Consider the following 18,856-nt stretch of genomic DNA (forward strand, 5'->3'; position numbering starts at 1 on the left):
TAGACATCTTATTTTAAAACTATAGGCTATTTGAATTAGCCTACAGAAATTATGAAATCAAAATGTCAAAAGATGAAAAAAAAATCTAAAATTATATGTTAATGTAAAATAACCTAACTCTCAATAATTCACATTTATTTCTATGCTGTTTATTTTCTTGCTGTTTTATATAATACACCGCCCTCTAGTGCTGGAGGCTGAGATTCAAATGGACTATAAAACAACTATATCGACACCGAAATAAAATAATACATATTCTGACCTTTTAATGGCGTTTTTTAATTGTTTTATTATCAACAACAACAAACAAAAACCAACTCTACAGTTTTGCGCAGATTGCGTAGGTGACCCAAGCGGAGTCGAGCGTAAATATGTTTGTGAATCGTAACGGTAATCGGCGTAAAGCGTAAAACTATCAGTGCGTACGCACGTTGCGTAACTACGTGGATGAACGTCAACATGGCTGAATCCATGAGAGCAGCTGTCGAGAGTTGATGTGGCACTGAAGAGCAGCGGAGGCAGTGAATTTGAGTTTAATAAATCACATTTATTTTGTAGATTAAGGTATGTTAAATAACATTTACACAATACTGCTTTACACATTTACTTTGCATTAGAAATATCACGCTGGGCCATTTAATCGTCACTTCTTGCATCATCCAACGTGTCTCTAAAGAATGTTTGCAGAGAAAATAAGTGTTGTTGTTTTTAATGGCTGCTAGTATTGATTTGTTTATCCGTTATTATTTGTTGTGGTGCTGTAGTAAGTGATGGTTTCTTGAACCCCATTGTTAAAAATAATGTATTTAGGTCTTTAGACAATATAAATATTCCCTACTCATTATTAAATGTATTCATGTAACGTTAACGTTAATAAAAACATCCAACCCTGGTAACTTAATTATTTTCTCTTTCTCTTAGTTTAGCACAGTGATGCACTTGAATTGAATGTAGGTCAGCTGGGTGTAGATCAAGCTTTTGTTTACATTTACTTTACGTTAAATAAACTATGATCATGTATGATCTCACATAATATCTTACATAATTTATTAATGTCAGGAACTTGCCTGAAAGATCTAACTAAATAGATTTGATCTTGATAAAAATATATGATTTATGTTTCAGTTGTACAAATCAGGTAACCATGTATCTCCAGAAGATGTTCTCCTGTTCTCAGCTCTTAGCGAGACCAAATGCTCTGCAAACATTCAAAAGAGCTGCTTCACAAGGCAAAAGTGAGTATTTATGTATTTGTACCTTGTAGCACACATACCTCATGAAAAAAAGAAAAATATGTAGGGTACTATAAAGAAACGTTTATGGATTTTGAAACTGATTTATATCAGAACGGATACTGTTCAGTATATCCTTGTTTCTTATTTATTAAAATCAGTCAGAGACATTGTTGTTTCCATTCATGACCCTTGCACTTCATTTACAGCATGTCTGTGTCTCTCATTCACTGGGCTGCTGCTCCTCTTTGAGTTCTGTCCTGTCAGCGTTTGGGTGTGCTGTCTGGCTTTGCTGATGTGGGCGCTGAACTTTATAAGGCAGGGCTCGCAAAATTTCTAAATCCCTGGTAGCCCTTCGGGCAGGTACTCTTCAGATTTTGGTAGCCCGAAAATTAATTTAACTAGCCCAAATAAAATAAAGACCATAAATGCCAATCAAAAACATTTTCAATACACAAATATCAAGGAAAGAGTTTTATTTTACTATTTACAAGGTATCTGCAGAATTTTTAAAAATCTATTTAAGGCAATTTGAAACATTATTTCTTATACCATTTAACGTATTTAAAAACTCTTCAATTTAGTTGTATTGAATTGAAGGACCCGTGGGAGCAATGTTCCCTTTAATTTTTTTTCTTGCAGAGCAAAACTTTTCTCTATTGGGCGGACATTTCGGGCACCTGAGCAAAAGCATTCTTTATACCAGACCTGTACAGCACGCACACAAAAAAGTGTGTAACATTTAACTTTAATGTGCTATTTATATTTGATTTGACCCTTGATGTAACTAAATGATGTACATTTCAGGTTACCTGAGAAAACATTTTTACTGTACAATACACTGCAGTTCAAAAGTTTGGATCAATAAAGTTGTTTAAAGAAGTTTCTTATGCTCATCAAGGCTGTATCTATTTGATAAAAAATACTGAATATTATTTCACAAAATAATATTGTGAAATATTATAGCAATTTAAAATAAATGTTTTCTATTTTAATATACTTTAAAATGTAATTAATTCCTGTGAAGCAAAGCAGTATTTTCAGAGTCACATGATCCTTTAGAAATCATTCTAATATGCTGATTTTTAATCAATGTTGGAAACGGTTGTACTGCTTTTTTATTTTTTTATACTGTATTTTTTGGGACCTGTGTTATTTTTGAAAAATTAAAAGTTAAAAAGAACAGTGTTTAGTCAAAATAGAGATTTTGTATTACAATATAAACTATTCAAAAGTTTGGGGTCAGAATTTTTTTTTTCTTTTTTAAAGATACTTTAAAAGAAATTTAAAGAAAGTGAAATAAACTTTATTCAGCAAGGATGTGTTAAATGGATAAAATGGATAGTAAAGACTTCTATTGTTAGAAAATATTTATATTTTGAATAAATGCTGTTCTTTTAAACGTTTTATTAATCAAAGAATCAAAGAAAAAAGTAACACAGGTTCCAAAAAAAATATTAAGCAGCACAACAGTTTCAACACTGATAATAAATCAACATATTAGAATGATTTCTGAAGGATCATGGGACACTGAAGACTGGAGAAATGATGCTGAAAATTCAGCTTTGATCACAGAAATAAATGCTATTTTAACGTATAGGTATTAAAATAGGAAACCAATATTAGAAATTGCAATAATATTTCACTATATCACTGTTTTTTCTGTATTTTTTAAATGAATAGAGCCTGATGAGCAAGAGACTCAAAGTCAAAGACTCAAAAACAAGGTCAATTATTTATCAGGTTTATAATATAGCCCTAACATAATATATTAGACTCATTTGGTGCATATCGTTCTCTTTCTATGAAACCTGTAAACCGCATTCACCGCTTCGAATTCTGTTGTGACATCAGCTCTATAGCGGTTTGCCCGAGCATTGCTATTCTTTCCCTTTTACTGGCGGCATTCAATCAAATGGCTTCCCAACTCATTTGTGTGTGCACGAGGCCGCTTTGGAAGAAGAGCGCGGTCAGATTAGAGGAAACATTGCGTGGGAGCCCTGTATTTAAGGTAGCCCGTTGGGCATGGCAGTGATACATTTTGGTAGCCCGACTGGAAAACAGAATAGCCCCGGGACGTCGGACTAGCGATTTTGCGAGCCCTGTAAGCTCACAGCTTTTTGAATGGCTTGCCCTAGATTTCTGTTCACTTCATTTTGCTGCTTTTACAGATCACTTTTATGACTGGACTGACATTTGTTATTGCTGAATTTTGTATAATAAGACCAGTGATATTTTATACAAGTAAATATAGCCAATATTAATTTAATATTTTCTTTAAATCAATTGGTTGGAATTTTCTGGAATGCCATAGACACCAGCATAATGTTCATTTGTTAACATTTATACATTACTCCCTCTTATGTAGAGAGTGAGATTTCAGATTCACTGTTTTTACTCAAAATATTAAAAGTAACTGGTCAGTATTACTAATTTTAAGCATTTAATGACACTCTTAAATGTTGACTCTTTAATTTAAAAAAGAAAAACTTTCATACTGTACATTACAGCAAAATTTTCATACTGTACATTACAGCATAAGATAGTATTTAAACAATCAGATTTAGTTTTTAGACATTTTATTGTTTGTTTTATTATCGGCCATTACATGGAAATAATCATCTTACTGCTATATGCCAGAAATTATGTATTTCGCTTTATACACATCTATTATGATATTTTTTTAAAGTATAATAATATTTTGTTAATATTTTTTATAATAATGTTAAAAAAAGATGCTGATATTTCTTAATTACGTAATACATTTTAGAATAGGCTTCATTAGAATGTGATTGGATCATGAACTGTGATTTATTTATTTTTCCTGCCCATGTGGCTTTATTTACATCAGTAGAAAAGAAGCAAATTTTACATTATATATAATAAAAAGCATGCATTGATTAATTTTATTTGGGAATAGCATAGGGTTCATTTGTTTACAATTACATTTACATTTATGCGTTTTCAAAGAGACTTACTGTACAAGAGAAGAACGTGAGCAATTTGTCACAGAGCTAATTACTGTATATTCATTGTATACAATGCCATTTGTTAAATTATGGACATGCACTACATACTTCCTGTTTTCTCTGCTTGTCTTTTGCCATTTCCCCTCATATCCGTCCTCTCCTCATTATCCTAATGTTCATCGGTGATACAATCAATGCACACTAACACGGTCCATTTATCCATCACTCACTGGCTTTCCTGCATGGCATGATCCTCATTGGGTGCTTTCCTGGCTCTCTCTCCACGCAGATCCCTCTTCCGCCCCATTTCTCACACGCCATGCTGTGCGTCAGTGGAGTAACGTGCCTTTTTTTACAGTGCCACTGGCACGGGCGCACGGTAAGTCATTTGCCCACCGCAGTGATCTCCGCCAGGCCAAGAGAATCCTTGTCAAGTTGGGGAGTGCTGTTGTAACACGTGGTGATGAGTGCGGCCTCGCTTTGGGCCGACTCGCTTCAATTGTAGAACAGGTAAAGAAATAAAAGCTTAATGATTTGCACATAAATAAAATGTTGTACTAACAAATCATGATGCTGTAAAAATTTGTTTATAACATTTAATTGATGCCACATTATAACTCTTTATTTATGCATTTTGATTGTTTAAGGTGGCCATGCTTCAGAATCAGGGCAGAGAGATGATGATCGTGACCAGTGGTGCTGTAGCGTTTGGAAAACAAAGGCTGAGGCACGAAATTCTTCTCTCACAGAGTGTCAGACAAGCCCTGCACTCAGGCCAGAATCAGCTCAAAGATATGGTGAGGACATATACATTTATTAACAATATTTTTGGTTAAAAGTAAAAATGGATTAAACAAAAATATAATATTATATTAAAGGGATAGTTAATTACTCAGCCTCATGTAATTTCAAACCCATAAGACTTTCATTCATTCATTTTTAGTGAAAACGTAGAGATTTCTGTCCCTCCATTAAAAGTTAATTTACCCAAAATTGCAAAGGGTTTATTAACCCTTTACAACCTTAAATATTAAATAATAGTCACAAAAATAATAATAATTATATATATATATATATATATATATATATATATATATATATATATATATATATATATACACATATATATATATATATATATATATATATATATATATATACACATACACATTTAAAATATATATCTATCTATTTAAAATATAAATATATAACATGACAGTGCCTCTGTGTATAAGGCACGGTTCAAAAAGACATGATTGATTCAGTCAGTGTGGAAGGACTTGACTGGTCTGCAGAAAGCCAAGTCCTAATCCCAGCTGAACACCTCTGGTGTGACTTTATATGCAGACCTTGAGCCAAAAACTCATCACCAAACACCAATGACTTGTACATAAGGGTACTGTCATTTTAGACACGACCAAAACTGTTGCAACAGAGATATAATTTTTAAATACATGAATTATGTTTCCATCTTTGTTGCCACAGTTTTGTTAGTGTTTTTTTCTGTTCTAAAGAAGGGGGTGTCCCAACACTTTTGTCCTTATAGTGTATGTACACATGTTTTTGGCTCAAGTTCTGCATATAAAGTCACACCAGAGGTGTTCAGCTGGGATTAGGACTTGGCTTTCTGCAGACCAGTCAAGTTCTTCCACACTGACTCAATCATGTCTTTTTGAACCTTGCCTTATACACAGAGGCACTGTCATGTTAGAATAGAAAAGGGTCCTGTACAAACTGTTGCTATAAAATTAGAAGCACACAATTCCGTAGAATATCATTATATGCTTAAACATTAAGATTTGTACTCATAGAAATGACTAAAGTAGTCAAACATGTTCATTAGAAGGGGGTGACCCAATACTTTTGGCAATATTGTGTGTATGTGTATATATATATATGTGTATATATAAATGGAACAGTTTAGCATTATCTTTATATTGGTTTAACAGACTACTTGCATAAATAAAATGTATATAAATATGAGTTGTCACTCTGTATCTCCCAATAATATGTTATATTATGAAGATGATATTTAAATAATTACTTTTATGATAAAAAAACTATAGTTATAATTTGGGGGGTACAAAATTATGAAATAAACATTCCTCAAAAGCCTGATGTCTCATATTTTTGATACTCACGCTTTAACATGATTCTTCTTCTTTAAAAAAAAAAAAAAAGTATAGATAATCATGTAAACCCAAGTTGCTTCAGTCCAGTAAGTGTTTATCTTTAAATTAACAATATAAAAGTTATTCAATCTTACATTACTTTATAAATTAAAATTTCACAGTATAAAGACACACATACCACATTCTGAACACAGAGTATTTAGAATTATACTAAAAGGTCTTTTACATTTGCTAAACTATCAATCAGATGACAGAAGGCATGTAGTGGATTGTGTACAACAGTCTTCTGAAAAGATACAATCACTTTTTATGAACAGACTAAATATAGGCTTTAATTCACATATTCACGTTGATCAAATCACATACGTAGAGCACATCAAATATGGTAAACAGAAGCTACTGTATTTGCTTGACATTCAAGAACAAACCTCATTGATTCCTGTGCAGCAAGCAAGCAAGCATGTTTCAGCTGAGTAAACTAATCTTTTAACTTTAAAAAGCTGAATTTGGATGTGTTTCCTTTGTCAGTCACTGCCAGTTCTAGAGGCGAGAGCGTGTGCCGCTGCGGGACAAAGTGGACTTATGGCTCTGTATGAGGCTATGTTCACTCAATACAGCACCTGTACTGCCCAGGTACATAGAGACACTAACATATGCATGGTGAAGCTACAAAATACACCCTTATTAATATTTTTATTTTTTGCTTCAGATCCTGGTAACTAACCTGGACTTCCACGATGACCAGAAAAGACGGAACCTGAACAGCACTCTGCACGAGCTGCTGCGTATGAACATCGTGCCCATCATCAACACCAACGATGCTGTGGGACCTCCCCCAGAACCCAACCGTGACCTACAGGGGGTAAATGTGGGTATTGGGAGAGAGAGAGATTGCCCAGCAGCCTTGCCACTCTTCTTGCAGCTCTTCCTTTTGGAACCGCATGCTGGGAGGGGCCTTTACTGATGCATGCTGGGAGTCAGAGCAATGCAGAGGCTTGATCTTTGTTTCCTGCACTGTTGCAGCCTAAGGGTTTTTTCCATTCCTGTAGAAACTGGAAAGAAATTAACATTACCTCATTCACAGTACTGTCACTTACTCTCTGGGCTCATCAACGCTTGCTCTGTCTTGCACTCGCTGCGGCTTCAAATGTGGTTTCATATGGAATTCTGCCTTTTCATAGACTAGACAGAGTCATTGTTTATCACACTCATTTTAATGCCATAGTTTAGAGATAAATGTTCATGGGAGCATGAAATATACTAGTGATGTCTGCCTTTGTGGGTTTTAAAAGACAAGGGCCACTTTCTCTAGTTTGAGCCTTTTTTGAGACTCTTTTGTCTTTTTCATATTGTAGGTTATCAGTATCAAGGATAACGATAGTCTTGCAGCGCGGCTTGCCGTGGAGATGAGGGCAGATCTTCTCATCGCTCTCTCGGATGTAGAAGGTGAGATTTCAGTTTGAATATTAATCAGTGAATACATCAGTACCATATCATATTTTATTGGCTAGATGTATTTTTAATATATATGTGTCTATTGTATATTTACTTGTTTATGCAAAAAAAAAAATTCTTAGTCTGTAAAAGTTTAAAGACTAAGATTGTCACTCTTTTTAATTCAGTTAGATGCAGTCTAAAGCTTTCCATAGTAATTAATGACATGCTTTTAATATTTGAGTAAAATAATAATTATACTCAACCATTTTACTTGCCTTTATCACACTTTCCAGGCCTTTACGACAGCCCACCAGGGTCAGACGATGCCAAGCTCCTGGACACATTTTACCCTGGGGACCAGCATTCCATAACCTACGGCACAAAGTCCAGGGTTGGCATTGGAGGAATGGAAGCTAAGGTGTGACTACAGAAATAATATTTGAGATATGCACACACACACTATATAGCTTGTTGTTAGGATCAGTAACTGAAACTGACAGTCTGTGTGTTTAATAAACAGGTTAAAGCTGCTCTCTGGGCTCTCCAAGGTGGGACATCTGTTGTCATTGCTAATGGTACACACCCCAAAGTCACAGGTCATGTGATCACTGACATTGTTGAGGGCAAGAAAGTAGGAACCTTCTTCTCAGAGGTCAAGCCAGCTGGTGAGTTACCACATGTTCTACTAATTCAGTTTTTTTCTAATGTAATTAATTTATCTTTGTTTGTTGAAAGACCTCAGATGCAACTTTTCTTCATCCACAGGTCCCACGGTCGAACAGCAGACAGAAATGGCTCGCTCTGCTGGCAGGACTCTTGCGTCCCTTGAACCAGAGCAGGTTAGCTGAACTTTTAAACCACTATTTTACATGACTATCTGGAATCATTTGTGCATATTTTCCCAGAAACAGTAGAATCGTTAGATTTAAAAAAGGAATATTCTGGGTTATTTTCATCTTAACATCTAGAGACAGCATCTGTGTCATATGAATATTTGTCCACAGAGAAGTGACATCATCTGCGCATTGGCTGATCGCCTTACTGAGAGGAAAGATGAAATCTTATCTGCCAACAAAAAGGACATGGAGCATGCTGTCAGCACAGGTAACAGGAAGTGATTGCAACTCTCCAGACCATGTGCAAACCAGACCATTTTTGTCCACCCACTGGAGTGGTGTATCACAAAGGGCTTTTTTTTTTTTTTTGGTTGTTCACTCAATCTCAATCCGTTATGTTACAGGTCGTTTGTCTCCAGCCATGCTGAAGCGTCTCAGTTTGTCTTCATCTAAACTGAACAGTCTGTCCATTGGCCTGCGTCAGATCGCAGTGTCCTCTCAGGAGAGCGTTGGCAGGGTTCTGCGCAGGACTCGAGTAGCAAACAACCTGGAGCTGGAGCAGATCACTGTCCCCATTGGAGTACTGCTGGTCATCTTTGAGTCACGGCCAGACTGCCTTCCTCAGGTCAGGTGCACAAAATGCATGCATCTACATAAATAGGGTAACTTTTGGGTCATTGTTTTAGTTTTCCTGTATGTGAGCATGTTTATGTTTGGGCCAGTGGGTGGTGGTTAAAGCTCTTGGCTGTAAACAGAAAGGTTGTATATTCAAAGCATTTAATCTGTCACCAAATTTACCAAGTCCACGGGGCTGTTTCATAAAACAAGTTTACTAAACAAGACAAGGTTTATTTCAGTTAGTCCGACTTATTTTGAACCAAGTCAATTGACAACAAGTCAGACTAACTGAAATAAACCTGGCTTATTTGGTAAACTTGTTTTATGAAACAGGCCCCAGGTTGCTCAATGTGAGTGTGTGTGTGTGCTTTAAGTCGCTTTGTGTGAACATCTACTAAATGTCTACATTTTTTACTTGTTTGTTTTGTTTTTTGATCCCGACAGGTTTCTGCTTTAGCCATTGCCAGTGGAAATGCTCTTTTGTTGAAAGGTGGCAAAGAAGCAGCCAACACTAATCGCATCCTGCATGAACTTGCCCAGGAGGCTCTGTCCATCCATGGAGTCAAAGACGCCATCCAGCTGGTACATTAAACATATATTTGCACCAATCTTTCATAACATGTTTTTACTGTCACTTTTGATAAATTGAATGCATCTTTACTGCATAAAAATAACTAAAATAACTAATGTGTGGCAGGTGAGTACACGTGAAGAGGTGGAGGATCTGTGCCGGCTAGAGAAGATGATTGATCTGATCATTCCTCGTGGCTCCTCTCAACTAGTCAGAGATATTCAGCGTGCAGCGAAGGGCATCCCTGTTCTTGGCCATAGTGAGGGGATCTGCCATGTTTATGTGGACCATGAGGCCAGTGTTGACAAAGCCATCAAGATCAGTAAGACTGCCAGTGAAGATTTACGAGTGTAGATGTTTTTTATTTCCACATAGGTGTACTTCATAAACAACCATTTGATATTGTGGTATATATTGTTTTAAATTACACTGGTTATGTTTTATCTCTAGTCCAAGACTCCAAATGCGACTACCCTGCAGCCTGTAATGCCATGGAAACCCTTCTGGTGCATCGAGAACTTCTCAGAACCCCGTTGTTTGATCAGATCATCGACATGCTGAGGACAGAACATGTAAGAATGCATATATATATATATATATATATATGCATGCAATCTGTCTTTGGTCTAGAAAAAATAATATAGTGTTTTTTTTATTGAAGCTGCTTTCTGCCTCAGGGTAAAACAATAAAAAATGCAAATGCATGCTATAGTTCAAACGTTTGGGGTCAAAGATTATTAAAAATGATTTTGAAAGAAGTCTCTTTCTCACCAAGGCTGTTTCTATTTAAACCAAAATCAAGTAAAACGGTAATATTATGAAATTATTCTGATTTAAAGTTATTTCCCTATTTTAATATAATTTTAAATTTTAATTGAATTAAAATTGATCAAATTCCTGTGATGGCGAAGCTGAATTTTCAGTAGCCATTACTCCATTCTTCATTGTCACATGATCGTTCAGAGCTTATTCTAATATGCTCATTTGATGCTCCAGAAAATATTTTTTTTATTATAAATGTAAAAGAAGTTGAGCTGCTTAATCTTTTTGTGGATACATGATGCATAAACCATGATAACATTTTATTTCAGGATTCTTATTTGAATTAGAATATTTTGTTAATAATAAATAAGTTTACACTCACTTTTACACAATTTAATGCATCCTTGCTCAAAAGTATGAATTTCTTTAAAAAACAAAAAACAACTTGAGAACTACTAGAGCAGTGTACATCTTGATTATATCTCACTGTTATTTTTTACTTTTTTTTCCATATACTTCTGCATATTAAAAAAAATGATAATCTATGTTTATAACTGCACTTTCTGAAAATTATTGCTGATTTGACCTGTAGGTGAAGATCCACGCCGGCCCCAAGTTTGCATCTTACCTGACCTTCAGTCCGTCAGAGGTGAAGTCTCTGCGCACTGAGTACGGGGATCTGGAGTGCTGTATCGAGGTTGTGGACAGTATGCAAGAGGCTGTTGATCACATTCATAAATACGGCAGTTCCCACACTGATGTTATTGTCACTGAAAATGGTAAGACTGCCCTATAGTGGTGGATAATCATGTATCATAAATATAGGCATGTTGTGTTAACATTAGTTGCAAGCGGTGTTATATTTTGCTTTAATTAAAAATGACACACTTCAGCTTTAAATGCTCTTATTGTGAACAAAAAAAGCAGTGCTGTAGTGCCATCTAGTGGGAAGATTGAGATTATTTTCAAACATTGATTTTTAAAAATTTATTTAGTTATTGAATTGTATTTAATTAATTCTCTTTATCTTTCACATACTCTGTGTAGAGGACACAGCAGAGCAGTTCCTTCAGCAATTAGATAGTGCCTGTGTCTTTTGGAACGCCAGCTCACGGTTCGCTGACGGATATCGTTTTGGTCTCGGTAGGTGTCTTTTTTTTTTTTTTCTTTTTTTTTTCCCACCCACAAACTTATTTAAATTTTTCCCTTTTAATCTCATAATGACCCTGTGGTGCTTTGTAGGTGCGGAGGTTGGCATCAGCACGGCCCGTATTCATGCCCGTGGGCCTGTGGGGTTGGAAGGGCTTCTCACTACCAAATGGGTCTTACGGGGCGAGGGCCACACAGCTGCAGATTTCTCTGAGCAGGGCACCATGACGTATTTGCACGAGAATCTTCCGGTGGCACAGGCTCTTCCTGGACGAAGAACCACCAGCTAGAGTCGTGATGTAAAAGCATCTACAGAATCAAATCTTAAGTAAAAGCTCACCCACTTAAAACCTATTTAAAGACTCACATCAGGAAGTGTATTTGGAGTATGTGTGAATGTGGATCGAGAGCTGTTCGGTTTAAATTTTCCCAGATACACCCATTTTAGTCAAGTGTATCTTGTTTAGAAAGAACCAGTCAAACTTATTGCTACGGAAACAAAGAAGGGTCATGCCACAAAGACGACAAGGGATTTTGCGTAAAGCTGTGGTCCATATGATTGTTTTTGTCATTGTTCTTTTGAGCAGCAAAACGTATTACTGAGCATTGCAAAAATAATAACAGCTTCTCTCCAGTATGGAGTGAATGAAAAGAGACCTCCCGAATTGCCCATGTTATATGTTTATGTATATTTAATGCAACTTCAGCTTTAATGGGAAAAAAAAATAAAAATTTCATGTGGCATAGTGATTGCCATATACAATATTTTATTAACTGAAAAATAATATTTTTCATTTGCCATAGTGCAAGTGATATACAGTACAACATAAGAAAATGTTAATTGATTGAAAAAGAAAATTAGTATTTCCAAGCTGCTCTAAGATGCTTTTATTGAAAAGAAAACAGAAAAACAATTTTCCTGTGCATTACCTCTCTCAATTTGCATTTTTTTTATGCAATGTGCAAACCTGTAGACATTTGTGTTACTGCTATAAAATTGCCCCTTTTGTCAGCTTTTGTCCTGATCTGCTTCAAAAAGACCTCGTTATCTGTACTTTAAATTGCTGTTATGCTGAAGATGTTCAAAATTTTTGTATGTAGAATAAATTTCTTTTTTGTACTTTCGAAATGCTTCTGGATACATTTGATGCCTCTGACAAAGATCTGAAAGTTGAATTTGTACCTGAAAGATGTTTGGAAAGGATTTAGGGAGGAAACCGACAAGTATTGGGGCCATTTTGAACTTGATTAATAATCTTTCTTAAGTACAGTTCAGTGTGGAAAACATCAAGAGGCTTTTCTGTAGGGAGAGAGCGAGACTTGCCAAGCACTAAGTGGGACATGGAAGAGTGAAAACAATACTACAGAGGATTAATTATGTTGCTATTAGGAAAGAAGAGACTGCAAGAAGACTGAGGCTTGCCATGAAAGTGCCAGTGCCTTTTGACTCGCAACTTCTTTTTATTCTGCAAAATGTGCGGTTTACGCTCAATGAGCCTTCATCAGAAACTAAGAGATGAAGAGAAACAAAGTCTCATTCATCTGTTATTGTGTTCCAACTTTACTGCATAAGATCTGTGATCAATGACTCTTTGGATGAAAGAGGTTAAAAAATGCTCAAATGAGGAGACTGTTACTGCCAAATCAGGAGATGGAAATACAGGTGCATCCATATAAAAAGCGAAATTATAACTAACATGTGAAACAAAGCTTGCAATGCTGATTTTCAAAATATAAGATTGCTTTTTATAATGTAACTGAGTGTTGACCCTAAAACTGTATTTTCAGATGTATTTTGTCAGTGCAGATTTGTTCAAATTATGAATTCTAAATAATTCTTGATTTGTTACTACTGTATATCAACCTGCACGCAATATTTCACACGTCTGAGAGTTTAAGGCATATGGATGTGAAATTTAAAAGAACCGGTCTCATAGCAAGCCATCGGACTTTCACAGTCAGTACAGCTTTAATTGAACATTACTTGAGGCGAAAACTCATATTTCTTGTGTTTCCTTGATCTTTATAGACTCAAATGTGCTCCCTGCAGAGCTTAATTTTTTCAAATCAATAATTAATCGTCAAAGTTATTTATTCATTTGTATCTTTGCCTATTATGGGCTTCTAATTAACAATTTCAATAATTGATATTTATCTCTGAAAGAGCTCGGTATCCATACCTTATGAAAAATGCATGAGCTGAGATATGGACTTGGTTTTGTTTTGTGTTCTGAGAGAGCCGCATGCTCGGGGCTAAGACCAGGCCACTTTGACTTTTCCTCTTTGAGTCTGTGTTGCCCTATGATGTGCTGCTAATATAGGGCCTCTTTCAAGGGCCCAAAGCATCTGCTAGACATCATGTGATCTTATAAAAGTCCTCTGCTCTACCATCCTCAGAAACCCCTTTTTTGTTCTTTAATAACTAAGTTCAAAGAACAAGTGGTTTCCTTAATAATTTTCTTTTGTCTCTCAGGAATGAGATGACGTCATGTACGATCAAGCCGATGGACGTATACTGCATTCAACAACATTTTGACATGGTTCATTCATTCAAGATTTCTGCAGGGTTTAAAAGGGTCTTTAAAAGTCTTAGTTTGCCCTTTCACAAATAATTTCATAAAATCATGGCATTAGATGTTGCATGAACTAAAAAAAGAATATCTCTTTGTCTTGTTTTCCAATACAAATTACAATACATTTTATTTTATTCTTTTACAATTTTAAACAATAATAATAAAAAAAAAACAATATTGAGGATTTTTGTGTGTGTTATGCTTAAAACGAGACCAAATATGTTGGAAATGGTGTATGGAACTTGTTTTACGTTTGAATTAGTTTAAATTTTCTTCCAAGCCCATTGGCAGATGTTTTTCCTTTTTTTAATGACAAATTTACATTTATCAGAAAACAAGACTTTTTATGTCATCATTGCATCTATGGTCTAGAATTTTAGACTTTTGCACTTGAAAACAACTAAAATGCTGAGAAAGAGCATCACTTTTGTGCTTTTTTTGGTTTTTTGATTAAATGGCATTCATACTGTAGAAATGTCAGTTTGATTTTAATCAAATTTTCCTTTATTTCCAGTTGTATTTGGGATGGGAAAGGTGCTGATAAAGTACAGTTTGCTCAGTCAACAGTGCTAAAAGAGACAAATAGCCCTAATTAATTGTGCCAGAATAAAGCAAGCATCACAAATACATTCAGCATGACAGATCCACAGGCCCGATCACCTGGAGGTGATTGAAGGACAGACGTAGTCGCTGCATGGACAGGCATTGCTGTTGACACACTGGGAGAGGTGGTTGTGTGATTTGGATCTTCAGTTGAGGTCAGTCACACGTCGCAGGGAGCCCATGGTAGGACTTGGACTGCCCCACTCGACGTACCTCCTGTATTCGCCAGGGCGCAGGAAGAACTGGCGGCCAGTGTAGTTGGGGTGCTCATGGAGGGTCCAGTAGCCTTCCATGACATTGGCTGAAGAGATGTCTCCGTTGTGGAATCGCTGACGTAGATCAGGGCAATCTTCTTTCAGCTCCATTGCCTGACCACCGAAATCGGAGCGCTCGAAGATCTTCATCCTGTAGTTTCCAGTGTACTGGGGAAGAAACAATCGGTGTTTTACATATATTAAAATAACTTCTCTCCAAAAATGTAAAGCATTGCCCTGATTTGTCAGCCCAACATGGCAACACTGTATCAGCCAATAGCATGAGTTTGGAGTGGGAGTATTAATTAGGTCAACCAATGGCTGACAAAATGAATGTTTGGGAAACCTATTTTTTAAACATCCCATTAAACATCCCAAACTTTAAAGACAAAAAGAATAAAAAATAGAACATTACAAAATACTCAAAGAACAGTCATTATTTTCAATGAGCTAGATTCTCACAACCTAACATTCATGATTGAACTCTTAAGTGAAAATATTTCCTATCACAAGATTATTTTTAAATAATGCTGTTTTCTACTTCTACTGACTGTACGGTAAAGACTCACAGGAGGAACCATGCGGCAGGAGCGAATGCAGTCGTTAAATCCAGCCCAGTGCTGGAAATCAGGGTATTCACCCTTGGACAGCATGTACTGGTATCCAGAGTAGTTGGGCTTCTCGTAGGCCACCCAGCTTCCACTTTCTACTCGGATAGAGTTGCAGCGAGAAAAGTGGGCCTGCATGTCAGCGCAGTCTCCAGTGCACTCATAGTGACGGCCCTGGAACTTTTTGTCTTCAAAGAAAGTAATCTGTTGGATAGATGTAGAGAAAGAAAAATACAGGATTACAGGTACACTATAAGTCTGAAGTTTCACTTTTTCTGATTTCGTCAGGTTTTTTGTAAGTTATATAGAAAATCTAAATAGTTAATTTTAATATTACTATTTTAAAAAGTGACTATTTTATGATCTGTTTGGCAAAAGCACCAAAATCACACTATACAGATTTAATCTTAAACATATTAACTAACCTCAACAGAGCTACCTTAGGCTAAAAGCAGTCTGTTTCGCTCGCGCTTTATTGTTAAAATGAATGTTTTCTGCAATTTAAAGCATAAGATGCTTGGAACCATGGCATTTTATAACAGTATATGATGGATACAGTCAAGAACACTTGAATTAAAACTCAGATTACCATATAATTCAAAGAAAATCTTTGAATCCAGAGTTAGTTATTTTATCATGGTTTTTCAAAACGTATTATTTCAAAAAAATGTTTCCTTCATTAAAAAAATAGCTGTTCTATTGTTTTTTTTTCATATTTATTTTGAAGAGTTAAAAGCATGGTTTCAGATAATATGGTTGCATATCCTAAAAGCACAATCTATATCATTTACAGACACAACTTAGTCACTTACCTTGGACATTGTGACTGTTCTCCGAGTGGACCAAACCATTTCTGAGGCCAGGACCTCTTTATAGACCCGACATGGATCAGTGCTTTGTGTGTGACTCACAAAACTCTGTCTGGTCAGCACAATGTGTTCTATAGAGTGGATGCGACTGTAGATCAGCCAGTGTGTGCCCCCCTTTGTGTCTTTGCAAGCTTTTTTTCTATCTATCTCTCTCTAAAGACAGCACCACTGCACTTTTCAGTGCTTAACAAAAAAGTTGCAAACTCTGCTTTTAGTTGCTTCAGGGCTCTACATGTAAATGCCATGAACTGGCAGGGACACATAAATGAAGATAAAATGCTAATATGAAGCTGGGATATGAAGTGATTTAATTGAAATCGTCCTCTCACATAAGCACAGTTCTGTTTTAATCAGCTCGTTTTATGGTTTGGAATGAGACTAAAATGAATTCTTCAACCATGTCAGATTAATAAAGTTGAGTTTGGCTTGAAACTGACATGCATGTCTTTATTTTGATGTGCGCTGGGCAATGGATCAGTGGATCCTTATTTGGAAAAACAACTGGCAAGCTGAAGAAACGTTTCCTATGCTACTAAATAATTCAAAGCGTCATGAAGAAAAGATATCATACAAGAACCATTTTAATCAGTTTTAATGTCTTTAATGGTCATAAAAAGACACTGTTTACATTAAACTGCTCCTCATTCTCCTGAAGGAGCCAATCATGGGATTCATGCAGCCCCACTCGCTGCAGGCTCTGTACTCTCCGGGCCGCAGGAAATACTGGCGGCCTCTGTAATTGGGGTGCTCGTAAAAGGTCCAGTAGCCCTCCATACAGTTACAGGAGTAGATGCCGTGGTGGCCAAAACGGTCGTAGACATTGGGGCAGTCATCTGTGAACTCCATCATGTGTCCGTACATTTCAGGTCTGTTGTAGATTCTCATGCGGTAGGCACCTCTGTACTGTTTTGTGGGGAGAAAAACAGCAGTTAGGGCTTTAGAGGAATCAATAATCAGGGCAACGCAGAGACATTTGAGAGACCAGTTGTCAGAACGTTTGGGAGAAAACTTTCAACATTCTTGATGTCGCTGTTGAGACTGAGCCTTTGAACATGACTTCCTGCTGTAAACGTGCAACTTTCAAAGATTTTCAAGTAGACGTTTAGTCATTTTTGTTGAACAAACTCTAGTGACAGTGTCATGATTCTTCCACTGCCAAAAACAGAGATGAATGGAATTATGATGAGCTGCGCAGTCATCGGAGTGTGTCTTGATCCATTTCAAATAACTAAATCTCCTGGTGGACCTGTGAACCTGTTTTTTTCCCTGCATATATGAATTACTTCAAAGGGCTCATTGATTGACGTTGCTTTTTTTAAAAAGGTGTCTAACTGCGTGAAATAAAACCCATCAGTTTGATTGACTTACTGGGGGGAACATCTGACAAGATCTGATACAACTGTTGAAGCCCATCCAGTGGTGAAAGTTAGGATACTCCCCACGGCCCAGGATGTACTGATACCCCATATAGTGAGGCTTCTCGTAGGCCACCCAGTGACCCCCCATGACCCGTATGGAGTTGCAGCAGTTGAAGTATCTAAAGGTGTCAGAGCAGTCAGCAGAGCACTCATAGGAGCGCCCCTGGAAGTTGGAGCCTTCATAGAAGATGATCTGATGACAGAAGGAAAGAGTATGTTAGCAAGGAACAGAGGAATAATCTATGGAAGTGGTGAATTAATATGCTTATTTAACTTCCATGGATGATCTTCTATTCTTCTATCTAGTTTGAATTTTGAAGTTCATTTCAGACTATGTGGTCTTCAGGTTGCTCCAAGTCAGGGTGAAGCTCATGTCCCTAATGTAGCAAATAATGTCTTGTGAAAATACCAATTCTAAACATGAAATATGACTCTAACTAGAAGGTACAACTGTCAGCACCTACCTTTCCCATGGCTGCAGAGCAGGATGTCCACGCCGTTCTGCCATCGAGGTCCTGGTGGCCCTTTTATACTCTTCTACAGATGTATACACACTGCTGCCAGAGGCATGTCACAGAAACTAGAGTTTACCTTTGAAAATGTCACAGACCTTTCCATTATTCATTTCTCTAAAGACAACTAAATCCACACTCCCATTATTCCCGAATGCTAGAGTTTACCTATACAAATTCCCCTCATCTCATGAGCCTTACCAGCACACCAAGCCTTGTTCACCCATGACCTGGTGATGTGCTCTTTTCACAACAGGCTACAAAAGGATCAGGAGGCATTATAACAGGCCTTTCTGTATATGGCACAATGTGG

General features: G+C 36.6%; 3 protein-coding genes across 6 annotated transcripts; 1 reads left to right on the top strand and 2 right to left on the bottom strand.

Annotated features, from left to right (window-relative positions):
• Positions 1–433: 433 nt before the first annotated feature.
• On the top strand, positions 434–12,832 carry LOC306852098 (delta-1-pyrroline-5-carboxylate synthase-like). 4 transcript variants are annotated; one of them, XM_079388728.1, is made up of 18 exons: positions 434–564; positions 1,126–1,235; positions 4,491–4,711; positions 4,849–4,998; positions 6,862–6,966; positions 7,043–7,201; positions 7,689–7,779; positions 8,064–8,188; positions 8,291–8,435; positions 8,536–8,609; positions 8,775–8,874; positions 9,011–9,231; positions 9,669–9,806; positions 9,922–10,117; positions 10,246–10,367; positions 11,150–11,336; positions 11,605–11,700; positions 11,800–12,832. In XM_079388728.1, the coding sequence occupies exons 2-18, from the start codon at positions 1,145–1,147 to the stop codon at positions 11,994–11,996; spliced, it is 2,418 nt and encodes an 805-aa protein (XP_079244854.1). In that variant the 5' UTR covers positions 434–564; positions 1,126–1,144; the 3' UTR covers positions 11,997–12,832. The 4 variants fall into 4 exon arrangements, with proteins under 4 accessions (XP_079244854.1, XP_079244856.1, XP_079244855.1 ...); XM_079388730.1 differs by having other exon boundaries at positions 4,560–4,711; XM_079388729.1 differs by having other exon boundaries at positions 438–564; positions 7,043–7,195.
• Positions 12,833–15,028: 2,196 nt separating this feature from the next.
• LOC306852166 (gamma-crystallin S-1-like) lies at positions 15,029–16,595 on the bottom strand (the record flags this gene model as incomplete). Its single annotated transcript, XM_079388836.1, has 3 exons — positions 15,029–15,304; positions 15,706–15,948; positions 16,557–16,595. The coding sequence occupies 3 exons, from the start codon at positions 16,593–16,595 to the stop codon at positions 15,029–15,031; spliced, it is 558 nt and encodes a 185-aa protein (XP_079244962.1).
• A 642-nt stretch (positions 16,596–17,237) lies between these two features.
• LOC306852556 (gamma-crystallin M2-like) lies at positions 17,238–18,080 on the bottom strand (the record flags this gene model as incomplete). The annotated part of the gene is made up of 2 exons (XM_079389479.1): positions 17,238–17,516; positions 17,982–18,080. The coding sequence occupies 2 exons, from the start codon at positions 18,078–18,080 to the stop codon at positions 17,238–17,240; spliced, it is 378 nt and encodes a 125-aa protein (XP_079245605.1).
• Positions 18,081–18,856: the final 776 nt, after the last annotated feature.

Source organism: Barbus barbus, assembly GCF_936440315.1.
Source record: "Barbus barbus genome assembly, chromosome: 32".
NCBI classification, from domain to species: Eukaryota; Metazoa; Chordata; class Actinopteri; order Cypriniformes; family Cyprinidae; genus Barbus; species Barbus barbus.

Coding starts and splice junctions, on each gene's coding strand:
- LOC306852098 (XM_079388728.1), top strand. CDS start 1,145: ATGTATCTCCAGAAGATGTTCTCCTGTTCTCAGCTCTTAGCGAGACCA. Junction 6,967..7,042: donor ACAGCACCTGTACTGCCCAG/GTACATAGAGAC, acceptor TTTTTGCTTCAG/ATCCTGGTAACTAACCTGGA. Junction 9,807..9,921: donor TCAAAGACGCCATCCAGCTG/GTACATTAAACA, acceptor AATGTGTGGCAG/GTGAGTACACGTGAAGAGGT.